The sequence below is a fragment of the Alligator mississippiensis genome, chromosome 7 (assembly GCF_030867095.1).
Source record: "Alligator mississippiensis isolate rAllMis1 chromosome 7, rAllMis1, whole genome shotgun sequence".
Classification (NCBI taxonomy): domain Eukaryota; kingdom Metazoa; phylum Chordata; order Crocodylia; family Alligatoridae; genus Alligator; species Alligator mississippiensis.
In genome coordinates, this window is record NC_081830.1 from 14,336,789 (window position 1) to 14,353,029 (window position 16,241).

Genomic DNA, 16,241 nt, shown 5'->3' on the forward strand with positions numbered 1-16,241 from the left:
GAACCAGTTTATTTTCAATACTGTTGTTGACAACTGGGAAGATGGCATACAGCACACCCTCAGCAAGTCTGCTGATGACACCAAGCTGGGAGGAGTAATAGATATGTTTGAGGGCAGGGCGATGATTCAGAGAGACCTCGACAAATTGGAGGATTGAACGAAATGCAATCTCATGAGCTTCAGTAACAACAAGAGCAAAATCCTGCATGTAGCATGGAACAATCCTATGCATTGGTACAAACTGGGGACTGACTGGCTAAGTAGCAGGACCTAGGGGTTAAAGTGGATCAGAAGGTGAATATGAGCCAACACTGTGCCCTTGTTGCAAAGAAGGCCAATGGCAATTGTGCTGCATTAGCAGGAGCATAACCACAAGATCAAAGGAAGTGATTCTTCCCCATGTTTGGCACTGGTGAGAGCACATCTGGAGGACTGTGTCCAGCTTTGTGCCTCCCACTACTGAAAGGATGTAGACAGACAGGAGAGAGTCTATTGGAGGGCAGGAAAAATCATTAAGGGACCAGGTTACATGAGTTATGAGGAGAGGCTGAAGGAACTGGGCTCATTTAGTTTGGTGAAGAGAAGACCAACATGGTGTTTAATAGCAGCCTGCATCTCCCTCAGGGGTGGTTACAAAGAGGATGGAGCGCCGTTGTTTTCCATGATAGCAGATGATTGAACAAGGAGCAATGGTCTTGAGTTCAGTTTAGATATTAGGGAAAAAAAAATCTTATTAGGAGGGTGGTAAAGCACTGGAACAGGCTACCCAGAGGGGTGGTAGAAGCTCCATCCTTGGAGGTTTTGAACACCCAGATAGACAAAGCCTTGAGTGACATGATGACATTTAGAGCAGCCCTGCTTTGAGGAGTGTGTTGGACAAGGTGATCTCCTGAGGTCCGTTCCAATCCTAATTTTCTATGACCCTAAGATCAGTCATTGGTTTAGAGCAGTGTTAGCTACAGGGAAAACATCCCTCAGAGTTTTACAACACCACTGCTCTCATATAATGATAGAAGCATAGAAAATTAGGGGTGGATGGGACTTCAGGGTGTCATCTAGTCCAGCATTGGGTGTTGGCTGAAATCAAGTTTGGGGATTTTGAATGATATGCCAAAGCTCCTGCTCAAACTAAAGCCCCGAGATCATGAGCTAGGGAGTCTTGCCCCACCAGTCTGGGTCAGACAAATCCCTATACCTGCAGTCAAAGAAAGACTGTCTCCAGTTGGCTCATGCCAACCATGGCTTGGTCTAGCCCAGTCTTAAGACCCTCCAAAGATGGAGATTGTGCCACCTCTCTGCCTTTCAGCTCGACGCAGACTTCTCCTTGCTTCTGTTTCTTGTATGAACACCACGTTGCCAGAACTAGCTTCAAATTGCCCAACAGTAGGAGTCTCTATCAGTCAAACTAACTGATTCATACCTTTCAAAATTCCCTTTTGGGTGTCAATTCTGGACAGTTACCTAAACTTCAGCTATTTTTTTTTTCTTTTGGAGGATGCTGTCCTCCGGGGCATTCTGGGAAATGTGGATTATTCTCTCTGATTTGAAAAAAAAAAACACATTTCATACCGTGACAGGATCTCCCAAGGAATACAAGTCCCAATTTCAATACAGTTCTACAGCAACAGATAGGGGTCTCTACTGAGTTTCCTTTCACATCCATTCTAAACAAAGTCAGACTATTTGCATTATTGAAATTCTTGGCATAGGCTGCTTCTTGGGAAGGTGAAAGTAGATGCTACTGGTCCTGAAAGGATTAAGGGACTAGTAGTGAGAACATCATTTGGGCTTGATATACTTAAATCAGCTGCCTAAATCCCTAGATTTACCTATCTACAGGTTCCCTATAGTGGAATACAAGGACAGCCAAAATGCAGTATCAGTACAGTCATGACGTGCACAGGAGCTCTAGTGTGTACACACCTACAGGAAATCGTTTCCATCTCTTCAGTCTTGTGGGGAAGAAAACCATTAGCACTCTTACAAAACCCGTACAAGGAAAGCATGACTGAAAGAACCAGCCCCTAAGTAATGACTGACACCTACTATCTAAAAACCATTATCACTCCCTTTTAAACCTTCTCATACACTCCTTCCAGATCTCAAAAAATCAAACCTCAAGAAAACTTCTTAACCCAGACAAGACAAACATCCAGTGATTTTCTCCACCAAGGCATCTTATAAATATTTAAGGTATATAAAAACCGTTGCAACAGTGCACTAACAAATGACAATATCAGCATCAAAGATAAAATTTAACAAATACAAAAAGATTACTGAGAACAGAGTGGTACCTTAGAGACTAACTAGTTCAGTGAGATATAGGGAAAAATTAGATAGAGAGGTTATTTAAAATGGTGTAAACCTAATGAAACACAAATGAGATTAGTTAACTAGATCTGTATGAATAACACAGCTGATTGTTTCTATAATAACTCCACTATAGACACTGGTGGAGTTAATTAGTATTAAAACAGCTCAGTTTCTATTAAGATGTTCAGTGGAACCACAATCACTGGAGAATAAGTGACATCTTTGTCACAATAAACCACTTCCATCTCAGCAGTTTCCACAGTGGTGCTTTGATGTCCTTGTTTCTCATGCTGTAGATGACCGGATTCATCACCGGTGGGATCACAGAATAGAGAACAGACAGCATGAGGTCCAGAGCTGATGGGGACCCAGATGTAGGCTTCATATAAGCAATCACACCAGTGCTAGCCATCAAGGTGACAACAATGAGGTGGGGAAGGCAGGTGGAAACTGCTTTGTGCCGGCCCTGCTCAGAGGGGATTCTCAGTACAGTAGTGAATATCTGAATATAAGACACAAATATAAACGCAATGCAAACAAGAACTAAACATGCACCAAAGATAAGGATCTGAATTTCACTAGTAAACACCTCCGAGCCAGAGATCCTAAGGAGCTGGGGGACTTCACAGAAGAACTGGTTGACGATGTTGGAGTGGCAGAATGGCAGCCTAAAGGTGTTCCCCGTGTGCAGGGCAGAGTTCAGAAGAGCAGCACTCCAGCCCATGGCTGCCATTTGCAGACAAGCTCTCCTGTTCATCACTGTTGCATAGTGCAGTGGTTTGCAGATGGCGATGTATCGGTCGTAAGCCATGACGGTGAGGATGGCGAGGTCTGCTGGAATGAAAAAGGCGACAAAAAAAACTTGGGTGACACATCCAGAATAGGAAGTCAGCCTGGTGTTCAGAATGGCATTGGCCGTGGATTTGGGGACAATGACAGAGATGGATCCAATGTCGAGGATGGACAGATTGAGGAGGAAGAAGTACATCGGGGTGTGGAGGTGGCTATCAACGGCTATGAGCGTGATAACAAGGAGATTGCCAATCAGGGCTGCCAGGTATATTGTTAGAAAAGTGGCCAAGTGCAAGATGTGCAATCCCAGGGCATCGGAGAACCCCAGGAGCAGGAACTCAGTCACCGCGGTGCAATTGGACGTCATCATCCACTTTGCCACTTTGGATGCCTGTGGAGGGAAAGGGAATGACTGTGTCAGAAAAAAAAACACCATTTTCCTGGCCATTATTCTCCTTGACTTGATTGTTTTAGAGGTCCACCTGATTTTCAGTTGAAAAGGAGTTTTCTGATAGAAATCAGGGTTCCCAAAGGACAATGTTTTTCATGATACATTAAAAAGAAAAATTGTATAATTGTGGCATTTTATTGAAAAAGTGGGCAGGAAAAGTATTTTATCAGAGCTTTTGCCCTGTCACCCTGTCACACCCTGTCACTGCCACTCACTAGTGCTCATACATTTCCCATGTCTGTGAAAGTGGAGAAGGTGTCAGTGCATTGTCACACTGGCATAAACTGCTCCAGCTCCTTTCTAGTCCATGGGGCCATGTCTGTTCACAAGAAGTGCAGATCCATTGCATGTCCATGTGACATGGGAAAAGGGAATCATTACAACCCCAGATCCTATCAACTTATGAATGCCAGTTCCTGAATCTTACCCATGGGCAGCTGAGCAAGAAATTAGAAGTCAAAAAGGTCATCCCATAGTATTTCCATTTTCCTAGGGACATAGAGCTTAAGATGCTGGCTGTGTGTGGGCTCTAAGACACCTGGGAAGTTTGCAATCTAATGGCTGGCACGATGTGCACAAGGCTGTGTGTTCGAACTGGCTTCAAGTCTCAGAAATATATATAAGCATGGGCTATCATCGTCCCTTAATGTTCCCTAACATTTTGTAACTCATCTGCTTCATTGATATTTGACCTTTTCTTTATTTCTTTAGTTTGAAAATCTTCAGTGGCCAGCAAACTAGATGACTTTTGGCACTTGGCACTCGTGGTTATTGATAAAGATGGAGACATGCTAGCAGGGCAGCTCCAAGCCCAGGGCAGGTTGCAATGCACAGGGCAGCTCTGCCTGCCATGCTGCCGACCTGTGGTCATGGCTATTTCCCCCCTCCACAAAGGCAATGTCCTGGGCTGCTGTCCTGGTTCCCCACTCAGTTACATTATGGTAGAATAGGTAAAAATTTCACGACAGAAATATCCCTTTTTCACATGAATACCGATATGCATACTTTTTATGACCACTGTCAAAATTTTATTAAATGGAAAATAAATTCTTAAATAATTTTAAATTTAATTCATTATAATTTGTATAAATGATCCTGTCTTGTAAAACCCAAACATTATGGAATTGAATATATTACTTACTGTGCTCTTTTTAATGGTTTTGTCTTCAGTTTCCTATACTAAATCCTAGGGCAGATTGATTACTGATCATCTACTCCTACCTCCAATCTCTTGTGCCCCCATCACTGTGCTATCTAGATGCCAGGGGTGCAGGTTTGTCGGGGGCGTGCACTCCTCACTGTGCGGGAGAACCGAGAGGACTTGATTCAAAATGATGAGTCCCTGATGAAGAGCTGGGCGTGCAGCTGACTTGGAGTTGTACTGCAATGAAGGGACTGAAGTCGCAGTCAGTGAGTTGTCTATGGATATGTTGGGAGGTCTCGTGGGACTGTTTCCCTAGAGCCCTGCACAGCTCCGAAGCAGAGCCCATGGGCAAACATGTGAGATTCAGAGATCTTGAAGCCAGAAGGACTGTCCAGAGTCTCTCATTGGACCTACTGCTGACCACGTGTCAGAGGATCTCACTGTGGCTTGTAACAGGCACATCTATCAGTGGGCCGATGTGTCTAGGCTTTGCTAATTACAGCGTGGGGACGGGAATAATTTTTCCCTCTCTTCTGTTGCTCATGCTGGCAGGGCCCCCCTCCCCCGACAACCCTGCCTTCCTCAGCAGCACGGGGGTTTGGCTGCAGCCCAGGATAAAGGGTTTTCCTTGTTTGCCCAGGGACCTGCCAATCACCACATTTGGGAGCAGGAAGGAAGTTTACTGTAGAGACACATGGGTAGAGACCCGTGGGGGATGAAGGGCCTTTCTCTGTAATGGGGCGGGGGTGCTGCCTTCTTTGTACAACCTGTGTTCTAGTGGTGTGACAGGGTGACTGCATGCTTTCAGAATCAGGTTAGAAAAAGGGTTTGTGTGGGGTAGTTTGGATAGGGATAATCGTGCCTTGTACAGGGGGCTAGACCTCCAGACGCTCATTCCAGCGCTAATTTTCTATTAGTCTACAATTTATTACATTTGTGTTGTGCAAGGGGCCATCCCCTGGTCCTTGTCCAGGTTTCGATTGCCAAGCCAGTCCTGTAGGAGCCCCACGTTATCCGGTGCCTTCTTCTCACTCCCTATGGACTTGAAAAAGTACTTTTTGTTATCCTTAATTCTGGTCACCAGCCCTCGCTCCATCTCTGCCTTGGCCTTCCAAACCACCTCCCTGCAGTCCCGAGCAACGGAGGTGTCATCCCCCTTGATGACAGCCCCTTACTTCCACTGATTGTAGGCCATCATTTATGCCCTTAGCCCTAGAGTAGATGACATCCCAGTGTCCCTTCTAGGTCTACTTCCCCTGATTCTGTGAGAAGGGAGGAGGGCCGTCTCCTTCTCCAGCTTCTAACATTTGTGGTCTGAGTGCTTTCTACAACTACAAGTTTGGGACTTCCCCCACCTCATTCATATACCTGAGGAAGCCTGCTCTTTTCTGCACACCTCTGGATATCAGCCAGTGCCCCTCCGCACTTCAGGTGCATTGTGTCCTGCCCCTCGGACTTGTACACATGCAGCTTTTCTAAGTAGCTCTTAAACTGATCTCTTGCCAGTGTTGGCTGCTCACTTGCTCTCCAAACTGCGCTGCCCGGTGCAGTAGTCTGGGAGCTGACCTTCCCTGTGAAGACTGAGGTAGAAAAGGCATTGAGCACTTCAGCCATTTCCACATCATCCGTCACAAGCTTGCCTCCCCCATTCAGCTAGGAACCCATACTTCCCTTCATCTTCCTCTTGTTGGTGACATACTTGGACAAGCCTTCTTGTTACCCCTCATGTCCCGAACTAGCAGAAACTTCAGCTCTCTTTGCCCTTCCTGATTTCATCCCTGCAGGCCTGAGAAATACTCTCATACTCCTCCCTAGTCATTGATCTAAGTGTCCTCTTCTTGCAGCTTCCTTTGGTGGTCACTGAAGAGTTCCCTGCTGAGCCATGCTGGTCTTCTGCCATGCCTGCTTGCTTCCATGTTCATTGGGGTGATTTGTCTTGGTGTCCTCAGTAAGGTTTCCTTAAAACAAAGCCAGCTCTCTGGGACCCTTCCCCCTCAGACTGGCCTCCCAGGGCATCCAGCCAGGAGTTCCCTGATAGAGTCAAAGTCTGTTTTCCCTATTCCACTCCTCTCCAACCTTTCTTTCCTCAGGATCCTGCCCACGATCACCTCATAGGCACTGCTACCCCAGTTGCCATCCTCTTCTAAATTCCCCACCACTTCTTCCCGGTGTCTGAGTGGCATATCAGGAAGAACACAGCCCCTAGTTGGTCTCTCCAACCCTTGCTCCAGGAAGTTGTCAGCAACGTTTTCCAAATACTTCCAGAATTGCCTGTGTACGACCATATTGCCCTCTGAGCAGATGTCAGGGTGAAAGAAGTTCCCCATGAGAACCAGGGCTTGTGATCAGGAAACTTCTCTTAGGTGTCTGAAGAAAACATCATGCACCTCCTGGGTCATGGCCTGGTGGTTTATAGCAGACCCCCGCCGTGACATCTCCCTTCTTGACCCCTGCAAACCCGAACACAGAGACTTTCAACAGGCCTGGTCTCCAGTTGCATACTGGAGCTCAGAACAATCATGGGGCTCTTTACAATATAGCACAAATCCTCTTCCTCTTCTCCCCTGCCTGCCCTTCCTGAACAGTTTATACCCGTCCATGGCAGTGCTCCAGTCATGTGAACTCCCACCAAGTCTCTGTTATTCCAATCATGTCATGGTGCCATGACCGAGTGAAGACTTCCAGTTCATCTTGCTTCTTTCCCAGCCTCCATGCAGTCATGTACAGATACGTGAGATAACTATCTGATTATCCTACTTTCTCAAGAAGAATTAGAAGGCTTCTCCTGTTGTCCCCTTCCGCTTCTGCTTCCTCCAGTTCACCCACTTCCACATTTACATCATAGCTTTGGTTCCCATCCCAGGGCATAGCTAGTTTCAAGCCCTCCTCACTAGGTTAGGTAGTCTGTCTGCAATGATGCTCTTCCCTCTTTTTGTCAGGGAGATCCCATCTCTGCCTTGCTATCTTTTTATTGGTGTAACATGCCATGGTCACTGAATCCAAAACCTGCTGGAGACAGTATCTGCACAGCCATGCATTGATCTGCAGGATGTATCTTCTCCTGCCTGGGCCCTTCCCTTTGACTGGGAAGATGAAGGAAAACACCACCCGAGACCTTTAACCCTTCACCATTGCACCCAGAGCCCTGTAATCCCATTTGTTCTGCTCAGGATCACCCCTGGCCGTACCATTCTTGTCCACATAAATGAGCTGCATGAGGTAGTAGTCAGAGGGCTTGATGAGTCCCAGTAATCCCTCTGTGTGACTACAGAGCCACTGGCCTTTATCTTTGAAAACTCATGGTGACTGGGGCATGTCCAAGGTATTTGAAAAGGGCAAAACTACTGCCCAACTTGAAGAAAGTGAAGAAGGGGAGAAGGAGGATCTGGGAAGTTACACACAGGTCAGCCACACCTCAGTCTGTAAAACAGTCATGAAGCAGGTCCTCAAGGAATCAATATCTAAGGACTTGGAGGAGACAAATGTGATTAGGAACAGTCAGCATGCGTACACCAAGGACAAGTCTTGCATGACCAACATGAGTGCCACTGTGCATGCAAAGAGAGCACTGGACATGATATATTGTCTCCTTCACAAGGCCTTTTATAACAGTCTATGACAGTTCGGTGTACTACAGTATTCTAACAAGCAAGCCAAGGAAGTATGGGGGTGATGAATGGACTGTGAGGTAGATAGAAAACTGGCTTGAGGATACAAGTGAAGGGATAATAATCAATGGCTCAATGTCTATCTGGCAGCCAGAATTAAGTGGAGTGCTCCAGTGGTTGGGTCTGGAACCAGTTGTGTTCAATGTCATTGCCGACAACTGGGAAGATGGCAGAGAGTGCACCCTGAGCAAGTCTGCAGGTAACACCAAGCTGGGGGCAGTAATAGATATGCTTGAGGGCAGGGCTATGATTCAGAGATACCTCAACAAATTGGAGGATTGGACCAAACACAGTTTCATGAGGTTCAGTAACGACAAGTGCAACATCCTGCACGTACCATGGAACAATCCTATGCACTGGTACAGACTGGGGACTGACTGGCTAAGTAGCAGGACCTAGGGGTTAAAGTGGATCAGAAAGTGAATATGAGCCAATGCTGTGCCCTTGTTGCAAAGAAGGCCAATGGCAATTGTGCTGCTTTACCAGGAGCATAACCACAAGATCAAAGGAAGTGATTCTTCCCCCATGTTTGGCACTGGTGAGAGCACATCTCGAGTACGGTGTCCAGCTTTGGGCCTCCCACTATGGAAAGGATTTAGACAGACTGGAGAGAGTCTACTGGAGGGCAGGAAAAATGGATAAGGGGTCAGGTTACATGAGGTAAAAGGAGAGGCTGAAGGAAAAGGGCTTATTTATTTTGGAAAGAGAAGACCAAGATGATGTTTAAGAGCAGCCTTCAACTCCCTCAAAGGTGGTTACAAAGAGGATGGAGCCCAATTTTTCTCAGTGCTGGCAGATGAATGAACAAGGAGAAGTGGTCTCTGGTTCAGTTTAGATATTAGGAAAAAAAATCTTATCCGGAGGGTAGTAAAGCACTGGAAGAGGCTACCCAGAGAGGTCGTGGAAGCTCCATCCTTGGTGGTTTTTAAGACCCCGCTATACAAAGTCTTGAGTGAGATGACCAAGATGCGAGTGGCCCTGATTTGAGGAGTGTGTTGGACAAGGTGATCTCTTGAGGTCCATTCCAACCCTAATTTTCTATGACCCGAAGATTAGTCATTGGTTTAGAGCAGCGTTAGCTACAGGGAAAACATCCCTCAGAGTTTTACAACACCACTCCTCTCATACAATAATAGAAGCATAGAAAATTAGGGATGGATGGGACCTAGGGAGGTCATCTAGTCCAACCCCGACTAAAAGCAAAACTTAAAGCAAAATCTCCACTTGGATTATGCCAACCACAGTTTGGTCTAGCCCAGGCTTAAGAACCTCCAAGGAAGGAGATTGTTCTACCTCTCTGCCTTTCAGCTCAATGCAGACTTCCCCTTGCTTGAGTTTCTTGTGTGAGAAGCACATTTCCTGAACTAGCTTCAAATTGCCCAACAGTAGGAGTCATTGTCAGTCAAAATAAACCAATTCATTACTTTCAAAATTTCCCTTTTGGGTGTCAATTCTGGACAGTTACCTAATCCTTCAGAAGTAAATAACTCCCTCTTTTTCTCAGGGAGATCCCATCTCTGCCTTGCTATCTTTTTATTGGTGAAATATACCATGGTCACTGAATCCAAACCCTGCTGGAGACAGTATCTGCATAGCATGCAGTGATCTGCAGGATGCATCTGCTCCCATCTGGGCCCTTCCCAATGATTAGTCATTGGTTTAGAGCAGCGTTAGCTACAGGAAAACATCCCTCAGAGTGTTACAACACCACTCCTCTCATATAATGATAGAAGCATAGAAAAGTAGGGATGGATGGGACTTCAGGGTGTCATCTAGTCCAGCATGGGGTGTTGGCTGAAATCAAGGTTGGGGATTTTGAATGATATGCTGCAGCTCCTGCTCAAACTAAAGCCCCAAGATCATGAGCTAGAGACTCTTGCCCTACCACTCTGGGTCAGACAAATCTCTATACCTGCAGTCAAAGAAAGACTGTCTCCGGTTGGGTCATGCCAACCATGGCTTGGTCCAGGCAAGTCTTAAGACCCTCCAAAGAAGGAGATTGTGCCACCTCTCTGCCTTTCAGAAGGATAAAGACTTCTCCTTGCTTCTGTTTCTTGTATGAAAACCATGTTGCCTGAACTAGCTTCAAATTGCCCAACAGTAGGAGTCAAACTAACTGATTCATACCTTTCAAAATTCCCTTTTGGGTGTCCATTCTGGACAGTTACCTAAAGTCTCAGAAGTAATTAACTGGACCTGATATTTTTCTTCTTCTTTTTTTTGTCTTTTGGAGAATGGTGTCCTCCGGGGCATTCTGGGAAATGCGGATTATTCTTTATGATTTGAAACCCAGAAGAGAGAAAGATCCAGTGATATTCTCCACCAAGGCACCTAATAAATGTTTAAGGTACATGAAAGCTGTTGCAACAGTGCACTAAGAAATGACAATATCAGCAAAAAAGATATAATTTAACAGATACAAAAAGATTACTGAGAACAGGGTGGTATCTTAGAGACTAACTAGTTCAGTGAGATATAGGGTGAAAATTAGATAGAAACGTTATTTAAAATGGTGTAAACCTAAAGAAACACATATGACATTAGTTAACTAAATCTGTATGAATAACACAGTTGGTTGTTTCTATAAATCTCCACTACTGACACCGGTGGAGTGGACTAGTTATAAAACAGCTCAGTTTCTATAAAAATTTTCAATGAAATGACAGTTACTGCAGAATAACTGACAGTTTCTTTGGAATAAACTACTTCCATCGCACCAGTTTCCACAGTGCTGCTTTGATGTCCTTGTTTCTCATGCTGTAGATGACCGGATTCATCATTGGAGGGATCATAGAATAGAGAACAGACAACATGAGGTCCAGAGTTGATGGGGACCCAGATGTGGGTTTCATATGGGCAATCATCCCAGTGCTAGCCATCAAGGTGACAACCAAGAGGTGGGGAAGACAGGTGGAAACTGCTTTATGCCGGCCCTGCTCAGAGGGGATTCTCAGTACAGTAGTGAATATCTGAATATAAGACACAAATATAAATCCAATGCAAACAAGACCTAAACATGCACTAAAGATAATTATCTGAATTTCACTAGTAAACACCTCTGAGAAAGAGATCCTAAGGAGCTGGGGGACTTCACAGAAGAACTGGTTGACGATGTTGGAGTGGCAGAAGGGCAGCCTAAAGGTGTTCCCCGTGTGCAGGGCAGAGTACACAAGAGCCGCGCTCCAGGCTGTGGCTGCCATTTGCAGACAAGCTCTCCTGTTCATCACTGTCTCATAGTGCAGTGGTTTGCAGATGGCGATGTATCGGTCGTAAGCCATGATGGTGAGGATGGTGAAGTCTGCTATAATGAAGAAGAGGAAGAAAAAAACTTGGGTGACACATCCAGGGTAGGAAATCACCCTGGTGTTCAGTATGGCATTGGCCATGGATTTGGGAACAGCGACAGAGATCGATCCGATGTCGAGGATGGACAGGTTGAGGAGGAAGAAGTACATTGGGGTGTGGAGGTGGCTGTCAACGGCTATGAGCATGATAACAAGGAGATTGCCAATCAGGGCTGCCAGGTATATTATTAGAAAAGTGGCCAAGTGCAAGATGTGCAATCCCAGGGCATCGGAGAACCCCAGGAGCAGGAACTCAGTCACCGCGGTGCAATTGGACATCTTCATCCACAGTGCCTTTTGGGATGCCTGTGGAGGGAAAGGGAACAACTCTTGTCAGGAGTAGAGGAAATAGGAGAAAGAACACCATTTTCCTAGCCACAATTTTCCTTGACTTGATTGTTTTAGAGGTCCACCTGATTTTCAGTTGAAAAGGAGATTTCTGATAGAAATCAGTGTTCCCAAAGTGACTGTATTTTTCATGACACAATTTAAAACATTTTTTTGGATTATTGTGGCATTTCATTGAAAAAGTGCGTAGGAAAAGTATTTTATCAGAGTGTTTGCCGACACCTTGTCACTGCCACTCACACATTGCTCATACATGCTCATACATTTCCCACGTCTGTGAAAGTGGAGAAGGTGTCAGTGCACTGTCACACTGGCATAAACCGCTCCAGCTCCTTTCTAGTCCAAGGGGCCATGTCCGTTCACATCAGGGGCAGGTCCATTGCAAGTCCATGTGACGTGGGAAAAGGGAATCATTACAACCCCAGATCCTATCAATTTATGAATGCCGGTTCCTGAATCTTACCCATGAGCAGCTGAGCAAGAAATTAGAAGTCAAAAAGGTCATCCCATAGTGTTTTCATTTTCCTAGGGTCATAGTGCTTAAAATGCTGGCTGTGTGCGGGCTCCAAGTCACCTGGGAAGATTGCAATCAAATGGCTGGCAGGATGTGCACAAGGCTGTGTGTTCAAACTGGCTTCAAGTCTCAGAAATGTATATAAGAATGGGCTGTCATCGTACTAGATGACTCTTGGTACTTCAGGGGTTACTGATAAAGATGGAGACCTGCTAGCAGGGCAGCTCCAAGGCCAGGGAAGGCTGTGATGCACAGGGCAGCTCTGCCTGCCATGCTGCCGACCTGTGGTCATGCCTATTTTCCCCCTCCACAAAGGCAGTTCCTTTGTCTGCTGTCCTGCTTTCCCGCTCGCTCACATTACGGTAGAATAGGTAAAAATTTCAGAACAGAAATATGCCATTTTTCACATGAATACCGACATGCATACATTTTACGACAACTGTCAAAATTTTATTAAATGGAAATAAAGTTCTGAAATAATTTTAAATATAATTCATTATAATTTGTATAAAAGATCCTCTCTATTAAAACCCAAACATTATGGAATTCAATATGTTACTTACTGTGCTCTTTTTAAAGTTTTTGTCTTCATTTTCCTACGTTAAATCCTCGGGCAGCTTGATTACTGATCATCTACTCCTACCTCCAATCTCTTGTGCCCCCATCACTGTGCTATCTAGATGCCAGGGGTGCAGGTTTGTCGGGGGCATGCACTCCTCACTGTGCAGGAGAACTGAGAGGAGCTGATCCAAAACGATGAGTCCCTGAAGAAGAGCTGGGCGTGCAGCTGCCTTGGAGCTGTACTGCAATGGAGGGACTGAATTCGAAGTCAGTGAGTTGTCTATGGATATGTTGGGAGGTCTTGTGGGACTGTTTCCCTAGAGCCCTGCACAGCTCAGAAGCAGAGCCCAGGGGCAAACACGCAGGATTCACAGATATTGAAGCCAGAAGGACTGTCCGTAGTCTCCCATTGGACCTCCTGCTGACCACATGTCAGAGGATCTCGCTGTGGCTTGTAACAGGCTGCGTCTATCAGTGGGCCGATGTTTCTAGGCTTTGCTCGTTGCCGCATGGGGACGAGAGGATTTTTTTCCCTTCCTGTTTGCTAACTGTGAGGGCCCCCATCTCCCGACAACCCTGCCTTCCAAGCAGCACTGGGTGTTGGTTGCAGCCCTGGATAAATGTTTTTTTTTTTTCCCTGTCCTCTCAAGGATCTGCCAGTCCCTACATTTGTGAGCCAGAAGGAAGATTACTGATGAGTCAGATGGGGATAGACTTGTGGGGGAAGGAGGGGAAGGACATACAGCCAGCTCTCCTGGGCCCCTTCCCCATCTGTCTGGCCTCCCCTGGCATCCTGCCCATGAGTTCCCTGATGGAGCCAAAGTCTGTTTTCCCTATTCCACTTCTCTCCACCCTTCCTTTCCTCAGGTTCCTGCCTGCAATCATCTCGTAGGCACTGCAGCCCCAGTTGCCATCCTCTACCAAATTCCCCACCACTTCTTCCCTGTGTCTGAACGGCTTATCAAGAAGAACAGAGACACTATTTGGTCTCTCCAACCCTTGCTCCAGGAAGTTCTTAGCAACATTTTCCAAAAACTACCTGAATTATCTGTTTACTACCGTATTGCCGTCTGAGCAGATGTCAGGGTGAAAGAAGTTCCCCATAAGAACCAGGGCTTGCGATCAGTGTCTGAAGAAAACATCACGCACCTCCTGCTCATGGCCTGGTGGTTTATAGCAGACCCCTGCCATGACATCACCCTTGTTGATCCCTGCCAACTCGAACGCAGAGACTTTCAACAGGCCTGGTCTCCAGTTTCATACGGGAGCTCTGAGCAATCATGGGGCTCTTTACCATATACCACAACTCCTCCTCCTCCTCTCCCCTACCTGCCCTCCCTGAACAGTTTGTACCCATCCATGACAGTGCTCCAGTCACGTGAACTCCCACCAAGTCTCTGTTATTCCAATCATGTTACGGCGCCATGAAGCATGGCACCTGAGTGAAGCATGAACCTGAGTGAAGACTTCCAGGTGTTCCTGCTTCTTTCCCAGGCTCCATGCAATCATGTACAGACACATGAGATAACTGATTATCCTACTTTCTCAAGAGGAATTAGAAGGCTTTCCCTGTTGTCTCCTTCTGTTTGTGCTTCCTCCAGTTCACCCACTTCCACATTTACATCATAGCTTTGGTTTCCATCCCATGCATAGCTAGTTTAAAGTCCTCCTCACTAGGTTATGCAGCCTCTCTGCAATGATGCTCTTCCCTCTTTTTGTCAGGGAGATCCTATCTCTTCCTTGCAATCTTTTTATAGGTGCAACATCCCATGGTCACTGAATCCAAACCCTGCTGGAGACAGTATTGGCACATCCATTCATTCATCTGCAGGATGCATGTGCTCCTGCCTGGGCCCTTCCCCTTGACTGGGAAGATCAAGGAAAACACCACCCGAGACCCTTAACCTTTCACCATTGCAGCCAGAGCCCTGTAATCCCATTTGTTCTGCTCAGGATCTCCCCCGGCCGTATCATGATTGTCCACACAAATGAGCTGCATGAGGTAGTAGTCAGTAGTATTGGATGAGTCCCAATAATCCCTCTGTGTGACTACAAAGCCACTGGCCTTGATCTTTGAAAACTCATGGTGACTGGGGCATGTCCAAGATGTTTGCTCAACAGTATGAGTCACTATCACTTAAAATAACCCTATTCATTACTTTCACAATTTCCCTTTTAGGTGTCAGTTCTGGAAAGTTTCCTAAACTCTCATTAGTAAATAACTTGAGCTGATATTTTTCTCCTATCTTTTTCTTTTGGATGATGCTGTTTTCTGGGAAATTCTGGGAAATGTTGATTATTCTTTCCAATTAGAAAGAAAAACACATTTTATACCTTGCAAGATCTCCCATGGAATAGAAGTCCCAGTTTTGATGCAGTTGTACGGTAACATATTGCGGTCTCTATTGGGTTTCCTTTCACATCCATGCTAAACAAGGCCACACTATTTCCTTTACTGAAGTTACTGGCATAGGCCACTTGTTGGGAAGGTTAAAGTAGATACTACTGGTCCTGAAAGGATTTAGGGACTAGGAGCATGAACGTCATTTGGGCTTGACATACTTAAATCAGCTGCCTAAATCCCCAGGTTTAACTAGCTAGAGCTTCCCTATAGTGGAATACAAGGACAGCCAAAATCCAGCATCACTGCAGTCATGACGTGCACAGGAGCTCTAGTGTGTACACAATTACAGGAAATCATTTCCATCTCTTCAGCGTTGTGGGGAGTAAAACCCTTAGCGCTCTTTTACAACCCGTACAAGGAAAGCATGACTGAAAGCCCCAGCACCTGAGTAATGACTGACACCTACTATCTAAAAACCATTATTGCTCCCTTGTAAACCTTCTCATACCCTCCTTCCAGATACCAAATAGTCAAACCTCAAGAAAACTTTTTTAATCCAGAAAAGAGAAGGATCCAGTGATCTTCTCCATGAGGGAATCTTACAAACATTGAAGATATGTACAAGGTGTTGCAATACTGCTCTAACAAATGACAATCTCAGCATCAAAGATAAAATTGAACAGATACAAGAAGACTAGCTAGGACAGAGTGGTATCGTAGAGACCAACTAGTTCAGGGAGACAAGCTGAAAATTAGATAAAC

The 16,241-nt window shown here is 45.7% G+C and overlaps 1 protein-coding gene across 1 annotated transcript; it reads right to left on the reverse strand.

Moving 5' to 3' along the window:
* Positions 1-2,512: 2,512 nt before the first annotated feature.
* LOC132251787 (olfactory receptor 14L1-like) lies at positions 2,513-3,439 on the reverse strand (the record flags this gene model as incomplete). Its single annotated transcript, XM_059731717.1, has 1 exon — positions 2,513-3,439. A coding segment is annotated over one exon (927 nt), but the record flags the coding sequence as incomplete, so codon positions are not given.
* Between the last annotated feature and the right edge of the window lie 12,802 nt (positions 3,440-16,241).